Genomic DNA, 17,720 nt, shown 5'->3' on the forward strand with positions numbered 1-17,720 from the left:
AACAGTGAAGAAGGTGGACTTTGTTGCATTTATTGCGCAAGTGAAAAATTGCACTGGACAAACTAATAAAAAATGTTTTAAACAATTTGAAGAAACTAGACCTCGGCAAACATATTTCTGGATCTCCAGGACTTTACAGCCTAAATGTTACAGGGAATACTGAATGAATATACTGAACCTTTGTAGGGATCTGAATATACATTCGAATCAGACTGAAGGAGTACAGTTTGCTTTATTTACATTTGAATATTATAAGTATATTTTTTCACCCTTCCCTTCTCCATATTATTTTTGCGTTAAAGCTTATCAGTTTTCCCCCCATCCAGTAGGTGCAGGCATGCACCTCCAACGTTGTTTGTGGACCGCCGTAATACCATAGAAGAAGAACTCTAGCTAGCTCAAGCTAATAACAACAACACTCGCTGCAGCGTATATAAATATTTGGTTGCAGTTTCCGAGACGTTTAGCTATCGCCTGTTTGCGTTGGTTTGTAGTAAAAACAAAAACTAGATACTTGTTCATTTGTCAAAAATAACACTTTATACACGTTCGTTCAATAATATTTAAACAAATGTCTCAGTTTCACATTTTTGTATAGCTAGCCAGCTAATGTTAACACAATAAGGGCCTTAACTAGCTAGAGTTACAGTAACGTTGATCGCTTGACATTTTGAACGCGAGAATTTAAGGCTTGCCTGCAAAAACTTGCCCCTGTTCCAGCGGAGAAATATATTATATATATATATATTTAGCCAACTAACTAGCTAGGTAGAAGTCAAGTGGTTTCTAAAATGAGGGGCGGTTCATCGTATGGAGATCGAGACAGGGACCGTGGTCGCGACAGGGGGTAAGTCAGGCAGTTCGCCATTTACCTGGAAACCCGAAGATAAATTGCATTGATTTCTACGTCGGCATAAATTAGCTTTTGAATCAGGAAAGTTTCCTCATACGACCTCTGCAAGCCAGAATGTTGAATGAAATTATATTTTAGCTTACTTTACCGGTTGGTTCTTTTGCAGGTAGGAATGTGAGAGTCGACAAAATATCCACAAGAAAGCATACGCTAACTTTTCAAAGCGTTGGCAGTGCGTTCAGATTTCTATCACCTAAGCAGGTTTAAATCAAGGATCTCTCTGTACTTTGCTCCGTTCATCTTTCTCTTGATCCTGACTAGTGTCCCAGTCCCTGCCACTGAAAAACATTCCCGCAGAAGGATGCTGCCACCACCATGCTTCACCGAAGGGATGGTGCCGGGTTTCATCCAGACCCGACGCTTGACTTCAGGCCAAAGAGTTCAATGTTGGATTCATCAGACCAGAGAATCCTGTTTCTCATGGTCTGCATCCTTTAGGTGCCTTTTGGCAAACTAAGCGGGCTGTCATGTGCCTTTTACTGAAGAGTGGCTTCTGTCCAGCCACTCTACCATAAAGGCCTGATTGGTGGAGTGCTGCAGAGATGGTTGTCATTCTGGAAGGTTCTCCCATCTCCACAGAGGAACTCTGGAGCTCTGTCAATGACCATTGAGTTCTTGGTCACCTCCTGACCAAGGCCCTTCTCCCCGATTGCTCAGTCTGGCCTGGGCGCCCAGCTCTAGGAACAGTCTTGGTGGTTCCAAACTTATTCCATTTAAGAATGATGGAGGCCACTGTGTTCTTGGGGACCTTCAATGCTGCAGGAATGTTTTGGTACCCTTCCCCAGATCTGTGCCTCGACACAATCCTGTCTCAGCGCTCTACGGACATTTCCTTCAACCTCATGGATTGTTTTGTTTTTTACTCTGACATGCACTGTGGGACCTTATATAGACAGGTGTGTGCCTTTAGAGATCATGTCCAATCAATTGAATTTACCACAGGTGGACTCCAATCAAGTTGTAGAAACATCTCAAGGATGATCAATGGAAACAGGATGCAAATGGCTACCCAGTCTATTTGCATTGCCCCCCCTTCTACGCTGCTGCTACTCTGTTATTATCTATGCATTGTCAAATCAAAATCAAATCAAATAGATTTATATACCCCTTCGTACATCAGCTGATATCTCAAAGTGCTGTACAGAAACCCAGCCTAAAACCCCAAACAGCAAGCAATGCAGGTGTAGAAGCACGGTGGCTAGTAAAAACTCCCTAGAAAGGCCAAAACCTAGGAAGAAACCTAGAGAGGAACCAGGCTATGTGGGGTGGCCAGTCCTCTTCTGGCTGTGCCGGGTGGAGATTATAACAGAACATGGCCAAGATGTTCAAGTGTTCATAAATGACCAGCATGGTGGTCGAATAATAATAAGGCAGAACAGTTGAAACTGGAGCAGCAGCACGGCCAGGTGGACTGGGGACAGCAAGGAGTCATCATGTCAGGTAGTCCTGGGGCATGGTCCTAGGGCTCAGGTCCTCCGAGAGAGAGAAAGAAAGAGAGAATTAGAGAACGCACACTTAGATTCACACAGGAATCTAATGTACTTATTACCTCAATTACCTCGACACCGGTGCCCCCGCGCGTTGACTCTGTACCAGTACCCCCGTATATATGTCCTCTATTTTTATTTACTGCTGCTCTTTAATTATTGGTTATTCCTATCTCTTAATTTGTTTAGGTGTATTCTTAACTGCATTGTTGGTTAAGGGCTTGTAAGTAAGAATTTCACTGTAAGGTCTATAATAATAACTGTAAGGTCTGTAATAACTGTTGTATTCGGTGCATGTTACAAATAACATTTGATTTGATTTGACCTGAGCTCAGTTTCGAGTCTCATAGCAAAGGGTCTAAATACTTATATCAATAAGGTATTTCTGTTTTTTATGTTGTCTAAATTAGCAAACATTTCTCAAAAACAGTTTTCTCTTTGTCATTATGGGGTATTGTGTGTAGATTGATTTTAGAATAAGGCTGTAACTTAACAAAATCAAGGGGTCTGAATACTTTCCATTGTCTTGCATTCCCACTGTAAAATGGACCAACAGTGGTAACCGGTAGATTATGTTTCAATGTCATTCTATTCAACATGCTGGTTTGTAGAGGTTGTGAGTGGAAACGTTCCTGATCCAAACACACATATTTGGCCGACATAGAATTCAATTACAATTCAACATCGTGTTTCCAGTCAAGATAGCTATATCTCTATTCACTTTAGCTAACAAGAATATCTAACCAAAGATGGATAGCTACAAAGAATCTATAAAGACCAGCTACTTAGCTAGCTTGCTATGTAGTCCTTGGCAAATGTTGTGTACAGTGAGTCTAGCTTGAGGTATTCAAATACTAATCTATGTGCTTGTCATCTTGTTAGGAGTCCTCGTTTTGGGTCTAGCAGAGGTCCCCCTCCCAACAAGAAGTTTGGGAACCCAGGGGAGCGTTTGCGCAAGAAGAAATGGGACCTAAACGAGCTTCCAAAGTTTGAGAAGAACTTTTACAATGAACATCCAGATGTTCAGCGCATGAGCCAGGTATTTCCCCACACCAGTGTGCTTCAGTCATGGAGAACCACAAGTGTGTGTGTGCATTTCTTACAGCACATTCCAGAAGGCCAACTATGACATCTGATTCAACTAATCAAGGGTTTGATTTTTAGTGAATCTGTTTTATTTGTGCTGGGCAGTCTGCACACTCTTGGTCTCCACTAAGATTGAACAGCACTGCCCTACACTCTTATTGACTTATTCTGCAGTTGTTGCCAGATGTGCCACCCTTGACACTATTGGTGGACAGATATTGTTTTCTGTCTTTCAGTATGACTTGGAGGAGTTTCGCAGGAAGAAGGAGATCACTATCAGGGGGTCAGGCTGCCCGAAGCCTGTCAGTAGCTTCTCCCAGGCCCATTTTCCCCGTAAGTACAACATCTTTTCAGTACAACTGAACTGGCGTCATTGTGAGTATGCATATCGTTTTCACCTCTGGGGAAAAATCTATTCTGGCTGGTGATGTGGACAACTGAACCTTAGTTTTGTTAACCAATGCAATTTATAGTTATTTAGTTATGCTTATAAGATGTTCTTATCCACTTCACCCAGAGTATGTGATGGATGTGCTGATGCAGCAGAACTTTAAGGAGCCCACAGCTATCCAGGCACAAGGCTTCCCACTGGCCCTGAGTGGCAGGGACATGGTGGGCATCGCACAGACAGGTTCTGGGAAAACCTTATCGGTGAGATGCAGCTGTAGCTCCGTCATCATACATTCACATTAACAGAACAGGATGAACAAAAAGTTACAGCAACACTTAGGAACAATAGCAGCATGCACACTGTTCATATCGGTAGACATTTTTATAAATTTCTTTCTGCCCGTTTTTACACATACCCCTGTGTTGACTGCCATACAATATCCTCAGTTATCTTGTCTGCATTCTAGAGCCTGACCGATATGTGTTTTTGGGGGTCCGATACCGATTAAGATTTTTTGAGGGGGCAAAACGTACCAATATGATATACCTGCAGATATACTGTTTTACAGTGGACAAATTAATGTGAACATTTTCCATACTGACTTTTTAGAAATGGCCATCCAAAAGAGTAATTGTCTAAGAAATATGCTGCAAATGTTGATTTCTTACATTGTGACAGTAATGGCACATCATGAGAATGTCCACAAGTGTCCCTTTTTTCATCCTATTCATTGAATATTGGTTATGGTGGAATTGATCGGGCTCTACTTCCTTCTATTATTAATCTCTCCTGCTTGATGTGGGGCGTTTATCCCCTTGGTGTTGTATCTCCTCAGTATCTCCTGCCTGCCATTGTGCACATTAACCACCAGCCCTACCTAGAAAGAGGAGACGGACCAATCGTAAGTAATCCATTTTGGATGAATCTTACAGCATGTTTCCTATAATTGTTCAGATGTATGGATATCAGCCACTTCCAAAATGTATTATATTCAGGGAGTGTTTTTTTCTATCCCTGTCCTGTCTCTGTGCAGTGTTTGGTTCTGGCACCAACTCGAGAGCTGGCCCAGCAGGTTCAGCAAGTGGCGCATGAATACGGCAAGTCATCACGCATCAAGAGCACCTGTGTCTACGGGGGAGCTCCCAAGGGACCCCAGATCCGTGACCTGGAGAGAGGTAACGAGGCTCCTCTGGAAAAAGGCCTACACACTAGTCACTATAACCTATATGCTGAAGAAAATCCATACTCTTTTCCATTGCGCATGTCTGTCTAAACCAGAGAAATCTACCCTGCTCTATTTCTCCCTCCCAGGTGTTGAGATCTGCATCGCCACCCCGGGTCGTCTCATTGACTTCCTGGAGGCAGGGAAGACCAACCTACGGCGCTGCACCTACTTGGTGCTGGACGAGGCTGACAGGATGCTGGACATGGGCTTTGAGCCTCAGATCCGCAAGATTGTTGACCAGATTAGGGTGAGCAGGGTTCTCTAGTCACTCAAGCAAAGTGACCCTCATTTTACAGCTGTTATTACCTCACCTCTTTCCAATGCATTAGCTACACATTGACGCATTTCAGGCCTGCCTACGACCATATACACCGAGTAGGGCTGTCCCTCACTACAAAAAAAATATTGATTGACCGAGAGTCGTCATGTTCCTTCGACCAATCGATTGGTCGAAATGTTTTAACTTAATTTTCCATATATACACTGCTCAAAAAAATAAAGGGAACACTAAAATAACACATCCTAGATCTGAATGAATGAAATATTCTTATTAAATACTTTTTCTTTACATAGTTGAATGTGCTGACAACAAAATCACACAAATTATCAATGGAAATCAAATTTATCAACCCATGGAGGTCTGGATTTGGAGTCACACTCAAAATTAAAGTGGAAAACCACACTACAGGCTGATCCGACTTTGATGTAATGTCCTTAAAACAAGTCAAAATGAGGCTCAGTAGTGTGTGTGGCCACCAGGTGCCTGTATGACCTCCCTACAACGCCTGGGAATGCTCCTGATGAGGTGGCGGATGGTCTCCTGAGGGATCTCCTCCCAGACCTGGACTAAAGCATCCGCCAACTCCTGGACAGTCTGTGGTGCAACGTGGCGTTGGTGGATGGAACGAGACATGATGTCCCAGATGTGCTCAATTGGATTCAGGTCTGGGGAACGGGCGGTCCATAGCATCAATGCCTTCCTCTTGCAGGAACTGCTGACACACTCCAGCCACATGAGGTCTAGCATTGGTCTCACAAGAGGTCTGAGGATCTCATCTCGGTACATAATGGCAGTCGGGCTACCTCTGGCGAGCACATGGAGCGCTGTGCGGCCCCCCAAAGAAATGCCACCCCACACCATGACTGACCCACCGCCAAACCGGTCATGCTGGAGGATGTTGCAGGCAGCAGAACGTTCTTCACGGCGTCTCCAGACTGTCACGTCTGTCATATGTGCTCAGTGTGAACCTGCTTTCATCTGTGAAGAGCACAGGGCGCCAGTGGCGAATTTGCCAATCTTGGTGTTCTCTGGCAAATGAAAAACGTCCTGCACGGTGTTGGGCTGTAAGCACAACCCCCACCTGTAGACATCAGGCCCTCATACCACCCTCATGGAGTCTGTTTCTGACCGTTTGAGCAGAAACATGCACATTTGTGGCCTGCTGGAGGTCATTTTGCAGGGCTCTAGCAGTGCTCCTCCTTGCACAAAGGCGGAGGTAGCGGTCCTGCTGCTGGGTTGTTGCCTTCCTATGGCCTCCTCCACGTCTCCTGGTGTACTGGCCTGTCTCCTGGTAGCACCTCCATGCTCTGGACACTACGCTGACAGACACAGCAAACCTTCTTGCCACAGCTCGCATTGATGTGCCATCCTGGATGAGCTGCACTACCTGAGCCACTTGTGTGGGTTATAGACTCCGTCTCATGCTACCACTAGAGTGAAAGCACCGCCAGTATTCAAAAGTGACCAAAACATCAGCCAGGAAGCATAGGAACTGAGAAGTGGTCTGTGGTCCCCACCTGCAGAACCACTCCTTTATTGGGGGTGTCTTGCTAATTGCCTATAATTTCCACCTGTTGTCTATTCCATTTGCACAACAGCATGTGAAATGTATTGTCAATCAGTGTTGCTTCCTAAGTGGACGGTTTGATTTCACAGAAGTGTGATTGACTTGGAGTTACATTGTGTTGTTTAAGTGTTCCCTTTATTTTTTTGAGCAGTGTAGATACACACACTGTGTTTGAATAAACTCAACTACATACAGTGGCTTGCGACAGTATTCACACCCTTGGCATTTTTCCTATTTTGTTGCCTTACAACCTGGAATTAAAATTGATTTTTGGGGGGTTTGTATAATTTGATTTACACAACATGCCTACCACTTTGGAGATGCAAAATATGTTTTATTGTTAAACAAACAAGAAATAAGACCCCAAAAAACAGAACTTGAGCGTGCATAACTATTCCGAGTCAATTTGTGTAGAACCACCTTTTGCAGAAATTACAGCTGCAAGTCTCTTATGTCTCTATAAGCTTGGCCACTGGGATTTGGCCATCTAGCCACTGGGATTTTTGCCCATTCAAGGCTAAACTGCTCTAGCTCCTTCAAGTTGGATGGGTTCCACTGGTGTATAGCTATCTTTAAGTCATACCACAGATTCTCAATTGGATTGAGGTCTGGCATTTGACTAGGCCATTCCAAGACATTTAAAATTTTCCCCTTAAACCACTTGAGTGTTGCTTTAGCAGTATGCTTAGGGTCATTGTCCTGCTGGAAGGTAAACCTCCGTCCCAGTCTCAAAGCTCTGGAAGACTGAAACAGGTTTCCCTCAAGAATTTCCCTAAATGTAGTGCCATCCGTCATTCCTTCAATTCTGACCAGTTTCCCAGTCCCTGCAGATGAAAAACTTCCCCACAGCATGATGCTGCCACCACCATGCTTCACTGTGTGGATGGTGTTCTCGTGGTGATGAGATTTGCGCCAGACATAGCGTTTTCCTTGATGGCCAAAAAGCTACATTTTAGTCTCAACTGACCAGAGTACCTTCTTCCGTATGTTTGGGGAGTCTCCCACATGCCTTTTGGCGAACTCCAAACGTGTTTGCTTATTTTTTCTTTAAGATTTTTTTTTTCTAGCCACTCTTCCGTAAAGCCCAGCTCTGTGGAGTGTACTGCTTAAACTTGTCCTATGGACAGATACTCCAATCTCAGCTGTGGAGCTTTGCAGCTCCTTCAGGGTTATCTTTGGTCTCTTTGTTGTCTCTGATTAATGCCCTCCTTGCCTGGTCTGTGTGTTTTGGTGGGCGGCCCTCTTGTGGTGCCATATTCTTTAAATTTTTTAAATAACGGATCTAATGGTGCTCCGTGGGATGTTCAAAGTTTCTGATATTTTTTTATAACCCAACCCTGATCTGTACTTCTCCACAACTTTGTCCCTGACCTGTTTAGAGAGCTCCTTTGTCTTCATGGCGCCGCTTGCTTAGTGGTGTTGTAGGCTCTGGAGACTTTCAGAACAGGTGTGTATATATACTGAGATCATGTGACACTTAGATTGCCCACAGGTGTGCTTTATTTAACTAATTATGTGACTTCTGAAAGTAATTGGTTGCACCAGATCTTATTTAGGGGCTTCATAGCAAAGGGGGTGAATGCATATGCACAAACCACTTTTCTGTTTTGTGTTCTTTTGAATTTTTTGAAATAAGTAATTTTTTTAAATTCACTTCACCAATTTGGACTATTTTGTGTATGTCCATTACATGAAATCCAAATAAAAATCCATTTAAATTACAGGTTGTAATGCAACAAAATAGGAAAAACGCCAAGGGGGATGAATACTTTTGCAAGGCACTGTATGCACTGAGCTTGGCTGATGCTTTAAGTAAACTGTTTGATTAAATAATTAAGACACATGACTGGCGCACATTGTCTCGCTCTCCTCCCTAATGTAACAAAAAGGCACCACAGCACAGCAAGTGTTAATTGCGCTGTCCATGCTGTAATGTAATTTCAGCAATTTAGTTTCTGACTGAAAGTTCTGTTACCGAAATCCCTAATTTGTTTAGGAAAAATATTCCCTCAACCCTCTTTTAGGGATAGCCCCCTTTTTTTTTCTTTTTTTTTTTTGCCTAAATGACATACCCAAATCTAACTGTCTGTAGCTCAGGCCCTGAAGCAAGGATATGCATTTTCTTGGTACCATTTGAAAGGAAACACCTTGAAGTTTGTAGAAATGTGAATTGAATGTAAGAGAATATAGCACAATAGATCTGGTAAAAGAAAATACAAAGAAAAAATCTACCACCATTTTGAAATGCAACAGAAAGGTCGCACTTCCAGCCATCACTCTGGTTGTAATTCCGATGGTGTCCACAAGATGACAGCAGTGTATGTGCAAAGTTTCAGAAGGATAACTTGAAGTATGAGCAAACTACATGACATTTAGTGTGAAGTGACCCAGGTACATTTGGGCCAATCGTGAAGGAGACATTTGCTTTCATATGACATTTTTCTGCAAGAATATCGTAAAATCTGTATACTTGGACTTTGATATAGCTTTTCCAGTATTAGTAGCCATATTATAAGTTCAACATTTGCAAAACAACCAGTTTTCATAACTTCATAACTCTGAATATTCTTATAATTTTTGTCCAAAATGAGAAGGCATGCTGTCGTACAAGGTTTGTAGCTACATTTTACGACAGATACATGGTACTCCCATAAAGCCCAGCTCATTGGCTATCTAGCTAGCTTTGTTTGACTCCGATTGGTGCTTATTTGACAAAGTTAGAGTCGTTCAAGTGAAGATCGCCCGTGTCATCGGCGTGCCATGAAGGTGTCGCTCTCTGACTAAATATGGTGTCCTATAGGATATACTACATCCCTAATAATATAGTGAAGTCTTGTTATGTTGTAGGATCTCTGAGGAATACATATTAACGTGATTTGACTGGTTGAAACAACGTTTAGGATGAGATTTTCACAGATCCTTTTCTTTGCAAATTAAACTAGTGGAAATACAAAATCAATCATACATGCTATATGGACCTTTTTAGGATATGAAAAAGGATTTTATCTAACAAAATTACACTTCATGTTATCTCTGGGACCCTTTGGATGATAAACCAGAGCAAGATTTCAGAATGGAAGTACACATTTCACCTTCAGAGGTGAATTTATCAAACCTATCGCGGTGAAAAAAGTGTTTTGTTGTTAGGAGCTCTCCTCAAACAATAGCTACTGTACTATATTAACAAGAATTTAAGCTTTCAGCCGATATAAGACACTTATATGTACCGACATTTGTTGTTTTTCTCTAAAATCTGCAATGGCGACACAAGGCGCTGCATGATTTACAACTGTCCTGTTGATGGGGCGCCGACCCCTAAGAAGTTTATGTGAAACATGTAAGCATCGCATGCATGTGACCAATAGGGCCTGACCTATAGCCTATCATAATCACATCAATAAATTGATTATAACAGTTGCTGTTAGATTACAATATTATTACCTTTTCTGACCATTTGGAACTGCGTAAACAGAAACTGATCTAACGGGGGAAAAATATATAAAGCCTTTATTACAGCAGACTAAAAACAGTTTCATGCATTCGTAAATTGCGTTTTATTTATTGTTTAGACTAATCGGAAATTGCTTTATCCGACATGTTGCCATTGCATGAGGCTTGGTGCTCATGGAATCATTAGGCTATGAAACAAACATTCCAACAGGCAACAGAAGCAAGATCGGTCTTATTTCTGTAGTTATGTACGGATGATTTATAAAGCCAGGCACATTTAACAGTTAGGATATTGATTATAGAACTAATTAAGTTGGGGTTTCCTCCATTTTCTTAGACAATCAGTTTAAGGCTGTTTCCTCGTTGCTGCTGCTGCCTCTGCCGCATTGTTCTCAATCCCAATATGCTGGTTAACTTGCTATTATGCACATAGCAACATAAGGAAAGGTGCCAATTCTACAGCACACTGAAGATTGTTTCAGAACCGCGGACATCGACTGTATCCAATGCGGGAGAAAGCGCATTTGTTATAATATAATATTAGATTTATTAGTGTTGCACCATTATCTTTTACATAGTATAACCATGTACAATTTCAGTATCACATCTTACAGTGATGGACTGTGCTCTTTCCATTACATAGTTTTCACCTGGTCAGTCTATGACCCCTTATTGATGTCATTCGCTATAATCAGTGTAGATGAAGGGGAGGCGACAGGTTTAAGAAGGACTTTTAAGCCTTGTGACAATTGTGACATGGATTGTGTATGTGTACCATTCAGAGGTTCAAGGGGCAAGACAAAATATTTAAGTGCCTTTAAATGGGGTATGGTAGTAGGTGCCAGGCACACCGGTTTGAGTGTGTCAAGAACTGTAACGCTACTAAGTTTTTCACACTCAACTGTTTCCCGTGTCTATCAAGAATGATCCACCACCCAAAGGACATCCAACCAACTTAACACAGTAGAGTCCCTGTGGAGCGGTCTCGACACCTTGTAGTCCATGCCCTGATGAATTATGGCTGTTCTGCGGGCAAAAGGGGTTGCCACTCATTATTAGGATGGTGTTCCTAATGTTTTGCGTGTATATGTCTGTAGATGGACTACTACAAATTCTTTATTCCAATTGGCTAGTGGTTCCTAGTCTATATCCCCAAACTGCTGCTATATTGTAATAAAACATCTGATACTGCTGCTAGCTACTGCAAAATGTGCTTATGTTTTTTATCAAGAGTTTCTAATGCTGCTCTCATCCCAGCCTGACAGACAGACCCTGATGTGGAGTGCCACTTGGCCCAAGGACGTGCGGCAGCTAGCAGAGGACTTCCTGAAGGACTATGTCCAGATCAACGTGGGAGCCCTGGAGCTGAGCGCCAACCACAACATCCTGCAGATTGTGGACGTGTGCACGGAGAGTGAGAAGGACAACAAGTGAGGCTAATACTTCACTCTACTCCACTGAAACATTAGCGTTAGTGAATGGGACTGTGTTGATGTAGATGAGGCTTGGTCGTAGACCGATGTAACTAACTCTCCATTGGCTAACATGTTCGCGCTCCTTCTCCCCAGGCTGCTCCAGCTGATGGAGGAGATCATGGCTGAGAAGGAGAACAAGACCATCATCTTTGTGGAGACCAAGAAACGCTGCGATGATCTGACCCGCAGAATGAGACGTGATGGGTGAGCGAGGGAAAGGAACACACACACTCGGGGAGTAATTAATTGATTCCATTGAATATAAAATACTTCTGGTCATGGGGTTGTACTACTTCATAACAATTCCCAGTTCTCTGATCATCAAGCTGACAGGTTGGTTTACTCCTCAGGTGGCCAGCGATGTGTATCCATGGTGACAAGACTCAGCCAGAGAGAGACTGGGTGCTGACAGGTAAGACGTGGTTTATTAGGTGCATTATATGGGCTAGTATAGGGCTAATTGGTATTGGTTGTTGTCGTGACGCCTTCCTTTGTGTCCCTCAGCTGATCTCTTGGCATTTCCTCTCTCCTTCTATAGAGTTCCGTAGTGGCAAGGCTCCTATTCTTATTGCTACTGATGTGGCCTCACGTGGTTTGGGTATGTACTGTGTGCTCAGAATAAAAGCACAGTCCCTCGGCATGAATACAAACACAGACATATTCCCTCAATGAGTAGGACACCTAATTGTGCTTAGATGTACAGTATACTAGCCTCATTGCATGTAAGAAACCCAAGAAATGTATAGATTTATTGAATTCATGAAATGGCCTCCACAAAACACATTGAAGCAGATTTCTGTGAGTACTGTTGCCACTTTGTTTAATATGAAGTGTGACTTTCTTGTCAGTAGTACTTCTTAGATACAGAGTATGTATTTAAGAAGTATGCCTTATTTCTGGAACTAATTTTTCTTTGTGGAATGCCAGGTCCCTTGAATAACAGGGCTAGAAAAATCCAACCATTCAGTAGATCTAAAAACATATAGTAATTTGAGATACCTTTTGTCAGTGTGTGTGAAGTATGAACTTAAAATAACGGGTATGGAGAGTGATGCACCCCCTTATGCAATCAATTTTTATAACCAAATTTTGTTTTGTTTCTGTGTTCATTTATTTTCTTTCATTTTGTTTTTGTTTTGTTTCCAAGTCTCTCTTCCGGCACTAGAAGCGCACAGGCCCACTGGAGCCTGCAGCCGGACCTAGGCATGACTAATCGAGCCTGGGTTGCGGAGAGAAACACAGGGGAGAGGAGGCCTGATTTATCAATCACAGACACAGACATCTCTCCGAAAACCCAGAACAGAGCCCTCAAAAAAACTCTCCCCCTTCCAGCAAACTGACTGCCTGGACGACAGAGGGGGGGGAGGAAGGGTTCTGCTGGGATTCCAAATTTTAAACTGGGGCGGGGCGGTCAGCTCAGAGGGCCAAGAGGGGGGCGGCCTCCCACAAGCTATGCCACCAGCCTGCAACAGTAACGCGCCATATGTAGTTCCTTTCATAAATGACACTAATATAGATACACAATGCTAAGCAGGTTTGTTTCACTAAACAGCTTTAATGTTTTCAGAGGATTTCTCCATTTCCTTTGCTAATATGGAGCGTTTTCAAAAAGCCCTAGTTAGACATCTTTGAAGATACTAAATGAGGCTTGGCATCATTGGAGATCAATTGATTGACAAGTAGTTTGCCAGAAACATTCTTCGAGTAATTCTAGCATACAAGTATAGCTAGTCTTAAATGTAGACAAATCCTTTCCCCAGAGGTTAATAGATACAGTGGTGCGTTACAAGAAGACAGTAAAAGATGGCAGGCCGAGCATAAGGTTGCTTTGCTGGAGGCTCCCCTCTAAACTGCCCCTGCAGCCCCCTATGCAGCCTGACACCCCCACCACTGGCTGTGCCGGCCTCTCCCTCTGCAGGCGTCATGTCTGGTCCTGGCTGGCAGGAGTCCTGGCCTGAAGGAGCCTCTCTATATACCCCCCCCCCCCCCCCCCCCACTGTCTCTCTCTATTCCGCCTTCTCTCTGCCCACCCCTTAATCTATCACACTTTACACTGTCCATTTACCTGTTCATAGTCCACTGTTTAGAGATGCATTCTCTTTCTACCTCAACCTATGCTTATTCTGACCTTGGTCATGTGATCCCTTGGCCTTCTTCCCAAATCTTTCATGCTTTCATCGCTTTACTTCAAATATCAAATGACTCTTTGTGTGCATCATGCAAAGACAACCCAGACCTGTAGTAATGATTCAGAAAAATGGAAACGTTCTACCTGCACTCAGCAAACCCCAGTCAGAATCATGTCCTGACAACATCTCTATATTCGCCCCTCTACAAATGCTCATTTTCCCTGGCTAAGCCCCTTAATATTGAGTATTTTAGCTCCCCAAAACCTCCACATCGCCACCCCAGTGTCTGTTTCTTGTTACTGCACTTGAACCCCTGGGCTCCTGGACACGCTGTCAGTCTGGGAAGGACTCGGGGGACTTCCCTGGGTCTCTTCCATTTGTCTCCTCTGAACAGATTTCTACCAAAGACCTTGGATAATCTCAACAACAACCCCAGAAAATATCCTCCAAACTAGATTTAAATATCAGGTATTCGCTAGAAACAGGAGAGGATGCTTACCATACAGGTAGTTACAGGAAGTCCATATTTAGACCCCTGAAGTCACATTGAAGTACCCAACAGTACAGAAACAGTAGCCCAATTTCCCCTATTCATGCCCCTGATGACATGAAGAGGCAGAGCAAGGGTGTGGTGTCAGACCCAGTCCAGCCTGGGTTCTGGCTCTGCCACTCCAGTTAGGAGGGATGTGTGGAGGAGTGATGGGAGGGGGGAGGACCCATGTTGTCCTCCTCACTCTCCTACCCCTACAGACCTCCCAGGACTGGTCGGGGGGGACAGAGGGCACTAACCTTGTAAGTCATCTCTAATACAGGGTAAGTACCTCACCCCACCTTCCCTGTTCCCATCCACCTCATCGGTCCGTAAGAAAGAGACATTTTTAACCCACAGCAGTGTTTTCAGAGCCCTATGTCAACTGTAATGAGAAACAGACTTTAAAAAAAGAGTTAAATTCCACCCTTTAAAGAAATCTTACCCTTTGCCAGTTTTGTCAATGGATACAGATGTACCCCATTTATTTATTTGGAGTTTCAGCCCCACTCAAAATGAGGATGTTCAAACCCTATTTGTAATGATTTAGTCTATCTGGTATTGGTTGGCTGTTATTGTAACGTTTTGGTCACGAAGAAGCGGTATATTCAGTGCTTGACCAAAAGCATTTGAAATATATAGTGACTGGAATACTGAGGACCCCATTGTATTTTTCGAGGAACATAGTGTATTGGTTAACAAATAATATTGACAGTATTGTAGTTATGTTGGGGTAAGTAGGATTTAAGTGTTTCTGTATTATGTACCGATTACATTGTTCACTAGACAGGTAAGTGAGGTTTCAGAGTTAGATCTGTGTCTATGGGTATTGTCTGTACCAAGTACATGTATAGTTTTGCTTGGTGCACAAAGCAAACATCTTAAAATAGGAATAAATGACCTCTCCATTCCTCTCCCTGACCTTTCCACAGGTGGCATATTGTTGTGAAATGTTTCTATCAATCAATGCTGCTTTTCCTAACTTGTCCTTGTCTCTTCTCCCTCCCCATTGACTAACCCTCCCTACCCAACTCCTAACCCAAGATGTGGAGGATGTCAAATTTGTCATCAATTATGACTACCCAAACTCCTCTGAGGACTACATCCACCGTATCGGCCGTACGGCCCGTAGCACCAACAAGGGTACAGCCTACACATTCTTCACTCCGGGCAACCTTCGTCAGGCCCGTGAGCTCATCCGTGTTCTAGAGGAGGCCCGGCAGGCCATAAACCCCAAGCTGCTGCAACTGGTCAACACTGGCCGTGGAGGAGGTGAGAGAATGAGGGAGAGCCTTCGGGGGAAAGAGTTGCCCCTCTAGATTTTTGTTGAAGTGATTGACAGTGGGCTGTTGACTTGAGGTTTCTTCATTGTACGTTGAACAAGCTAGTTTTTTACAGTAAGTGTCAGTGTGTCCAGGTATTTGCAGCATTTTATAACTGACTTCATCTTCTCTCTTTGGAATGCAGGAGGCAGGTCACGTTTCCGTGGCAACGGCTCCAACCCCAGCAACCCCAACCTGATGTATCAGGATGAGTGCAACCGGCGCATGCGCCCCACCGTAGGCAGCAAGGACAGCCGGGGGAGCAGCAGCGGCACGGGGAGCAGCAGCAGCTTCAGCCGCGACAGCCGAGATGGAGGGAGCAGCCGCGCCGGGGACAGGTCGTCCTCTTCCTACAGGGACAGGAGGGACAGCCGCAGCTATGGCTCCAGCTCCTCCTACAGCCAGTACAAGTCCGGGAGCAGCAATGGGGGGCAAGATCAGTCAGCGGGGCAGTTTGGTTCAGTCAGCAGGTCCAGTAAGCCCCCTCTACCCCCCTCAGGGCCGCAGCCCCTCATGGCCCAGAAGTTTACCCCAGCCAAGCCCATGATGGGATTAATGGGGCACTCGCCCTTCCAGTTTGCTTCGCCACCCCCTCCAACCTCACAAAGGAAGTAAAGCTGGGGCTAGCCCTCACCACACATGCATACAATCCCCAACATCAACCAGAAAAGTCAGTTGTGTTAGGATTTAGCTTGTCAGGTTGAGATTCTGGAGTACTGTGCTTGAAATCTTGGCCTTAGCTGACATAAATCCAGAAGTGTTTTGTTAGATTGGTGAGCGTTAAAAATAAAAAGTCAAGACAATTTGTTGTGGACATTCAACATTCCAATAATGAACTTGCCTGACTAACAAGCAGTTTGACATCAGTGCTTTGAAAGAATTTGTTTAAGCATTAAAATAGCTGTACAAATGCAGATTGTCATTTGAGTAGTTAGACCACAATTGAAGTGGAATATGCTGAAATGTAATAGTTATACATTTGTAGGTGATGAAAGCATTTTCATTGAAGTGCCGTCTAATTTGTTTCATGTTGCTTTTCCGACAAAATACATATCCAGTGCTGTCAACAGTTAACCTTTTCAGCATATTGTCCTCCAACGTAAAGGTTATTTCATTATTGTACAAACCGGCTTTCTTAGTATAGCGAGCTTCGAATGAGTCGTTTCAGTGTATGAATGTGTTATTTTGCCTTTCAGTGTACGAGGCAGGTGCTACCGTTTCTCAACAACTTTTCTCAGCTCATTCAGATGTGCTTTTTGTTCATAAGTGAATATTTTCCCATTTAGAATTTCTCTGAAAAAGGTGATTAGTAAATCAGTTCCAGGACAGTGTTTTGAAATATGGATAGACATTTCCTGTCATGAGGTCGTTATTCGACTTTAGTTTGTTCATTCAAACCTTTATATACACTTATGTAGGTTAAGTCATTTTAATTGTTTATTTTGTGGGATCGTTCAACCCCTCGGTAGATGGAGCATATAATAAAATAGTTTCATGGTCTTGGGATATTGTTTCTCTATTGAACTCTAAACCTGTTACACATGCTTGTTTCTTCCTAGTGTAGAGATGTATAGGTTAGTGCCTATCTGTCCTTTCCACCTGTAGTTGAATCATTCTAGTATGTAGACAAGACCAACCTGTAAAATCACATTACTGTCTGGTTTTGTTTCAGGTTTCAATAAAGCTTTTGAATGTTTAAAGTGTGTCTTAACATTTTGTTTCTGTCCTCCACTAGGTGAGGTATTGATGGTGCTCCTAAAACTACCATTGTGTGAATGAGCTTGTTTTGTCAGACTCCTACATCTTAATGACAACAGTTTAAACCAAGAAAAATAACTTACATTTTCAATAATGTTATCTTTGCAA

At 43.2% G+C, this 17,720-nt stretch overlaps 1 protein-coding gene across 1 annotated transcript; it reads left to right on the forward strand.

Moving 5' to 3' along the window:
- Positions 1 to 373: 373 nt before the first annotated feature.
- On the forward strand, positions 374 to 17,554 carry LOC115110431 (probable ATP-dependent RNA helicase DDX17). Its single transcript, XM_029636085.2, has 13 exons — positions 374 to 847; positions 3,283 to 3,439; positions 3,723 to 3,819; positions 4,004 to 4,137; positions 4,713 to 4,778; positions 4,911 to 5,052; positions 5,189 to 5,349; positions 11,657 to 11,829; positions 11,968 to 12,078; positions 12,225 to 12,286; positions 12,413 to 12,472; positions 15,577 to 15,804; positions 16,000 to 17,554. Exons 1-13 carry the CDS (start codon positions 792 to 794, stop codon positions 16,467 to 16,469), a joined length of 1,917 nt encoding a protein of 638 aa, XP_029491945.1. The 5' UTR covers positions 374 to 791; the 3' UTR covers positions 16,470 to 17,554.
- Positions 17,555 to 17,720: the final 166 nt, after the last annotated feature.

Source organism: Oncorhynchus nerka, linkage group LG21, assembly GCF_034236695.1.
Source record: "Oncorhynchus nerka isolate Pitt River linkage group LG21, Oner_Uvic_2.0, whole genome shotgun sequence".
NCBI lineage: Eukaryota > Metazoa > Chordata > Actinopteri > Salmoniformes > Salmonidae > Oncorhynchus > Oncorhynchus nerka.

What these genes read in the sequence shown, in the direction of transcription:
- LOC115110431 (XM_029636085.2), top strand. Translation starts at nt 792, where the DNA reads ATGAGGGGCGGTTCATCGTATGGAGATCGAGACAGGGACCGTGGTCGC. An exon ending in CTCCCAGGCCCATTTTCCCC is followed by an intron (nt 3,820 to 4,003) that starts GTAAGTACAACA and finishes CACTTCACCCAG; the next exon opens with AGTATGTGATGGATGTGCTG. An exon ending in CAACACTGGCCGTGGAGGAG is followed by an intron (nt 15,805 to 15,999) that starts GTGAGAGAATGA and finishes TTTGGAATGCAG; the next exon opens with GAGGCAGGTCACGTTTCCGT.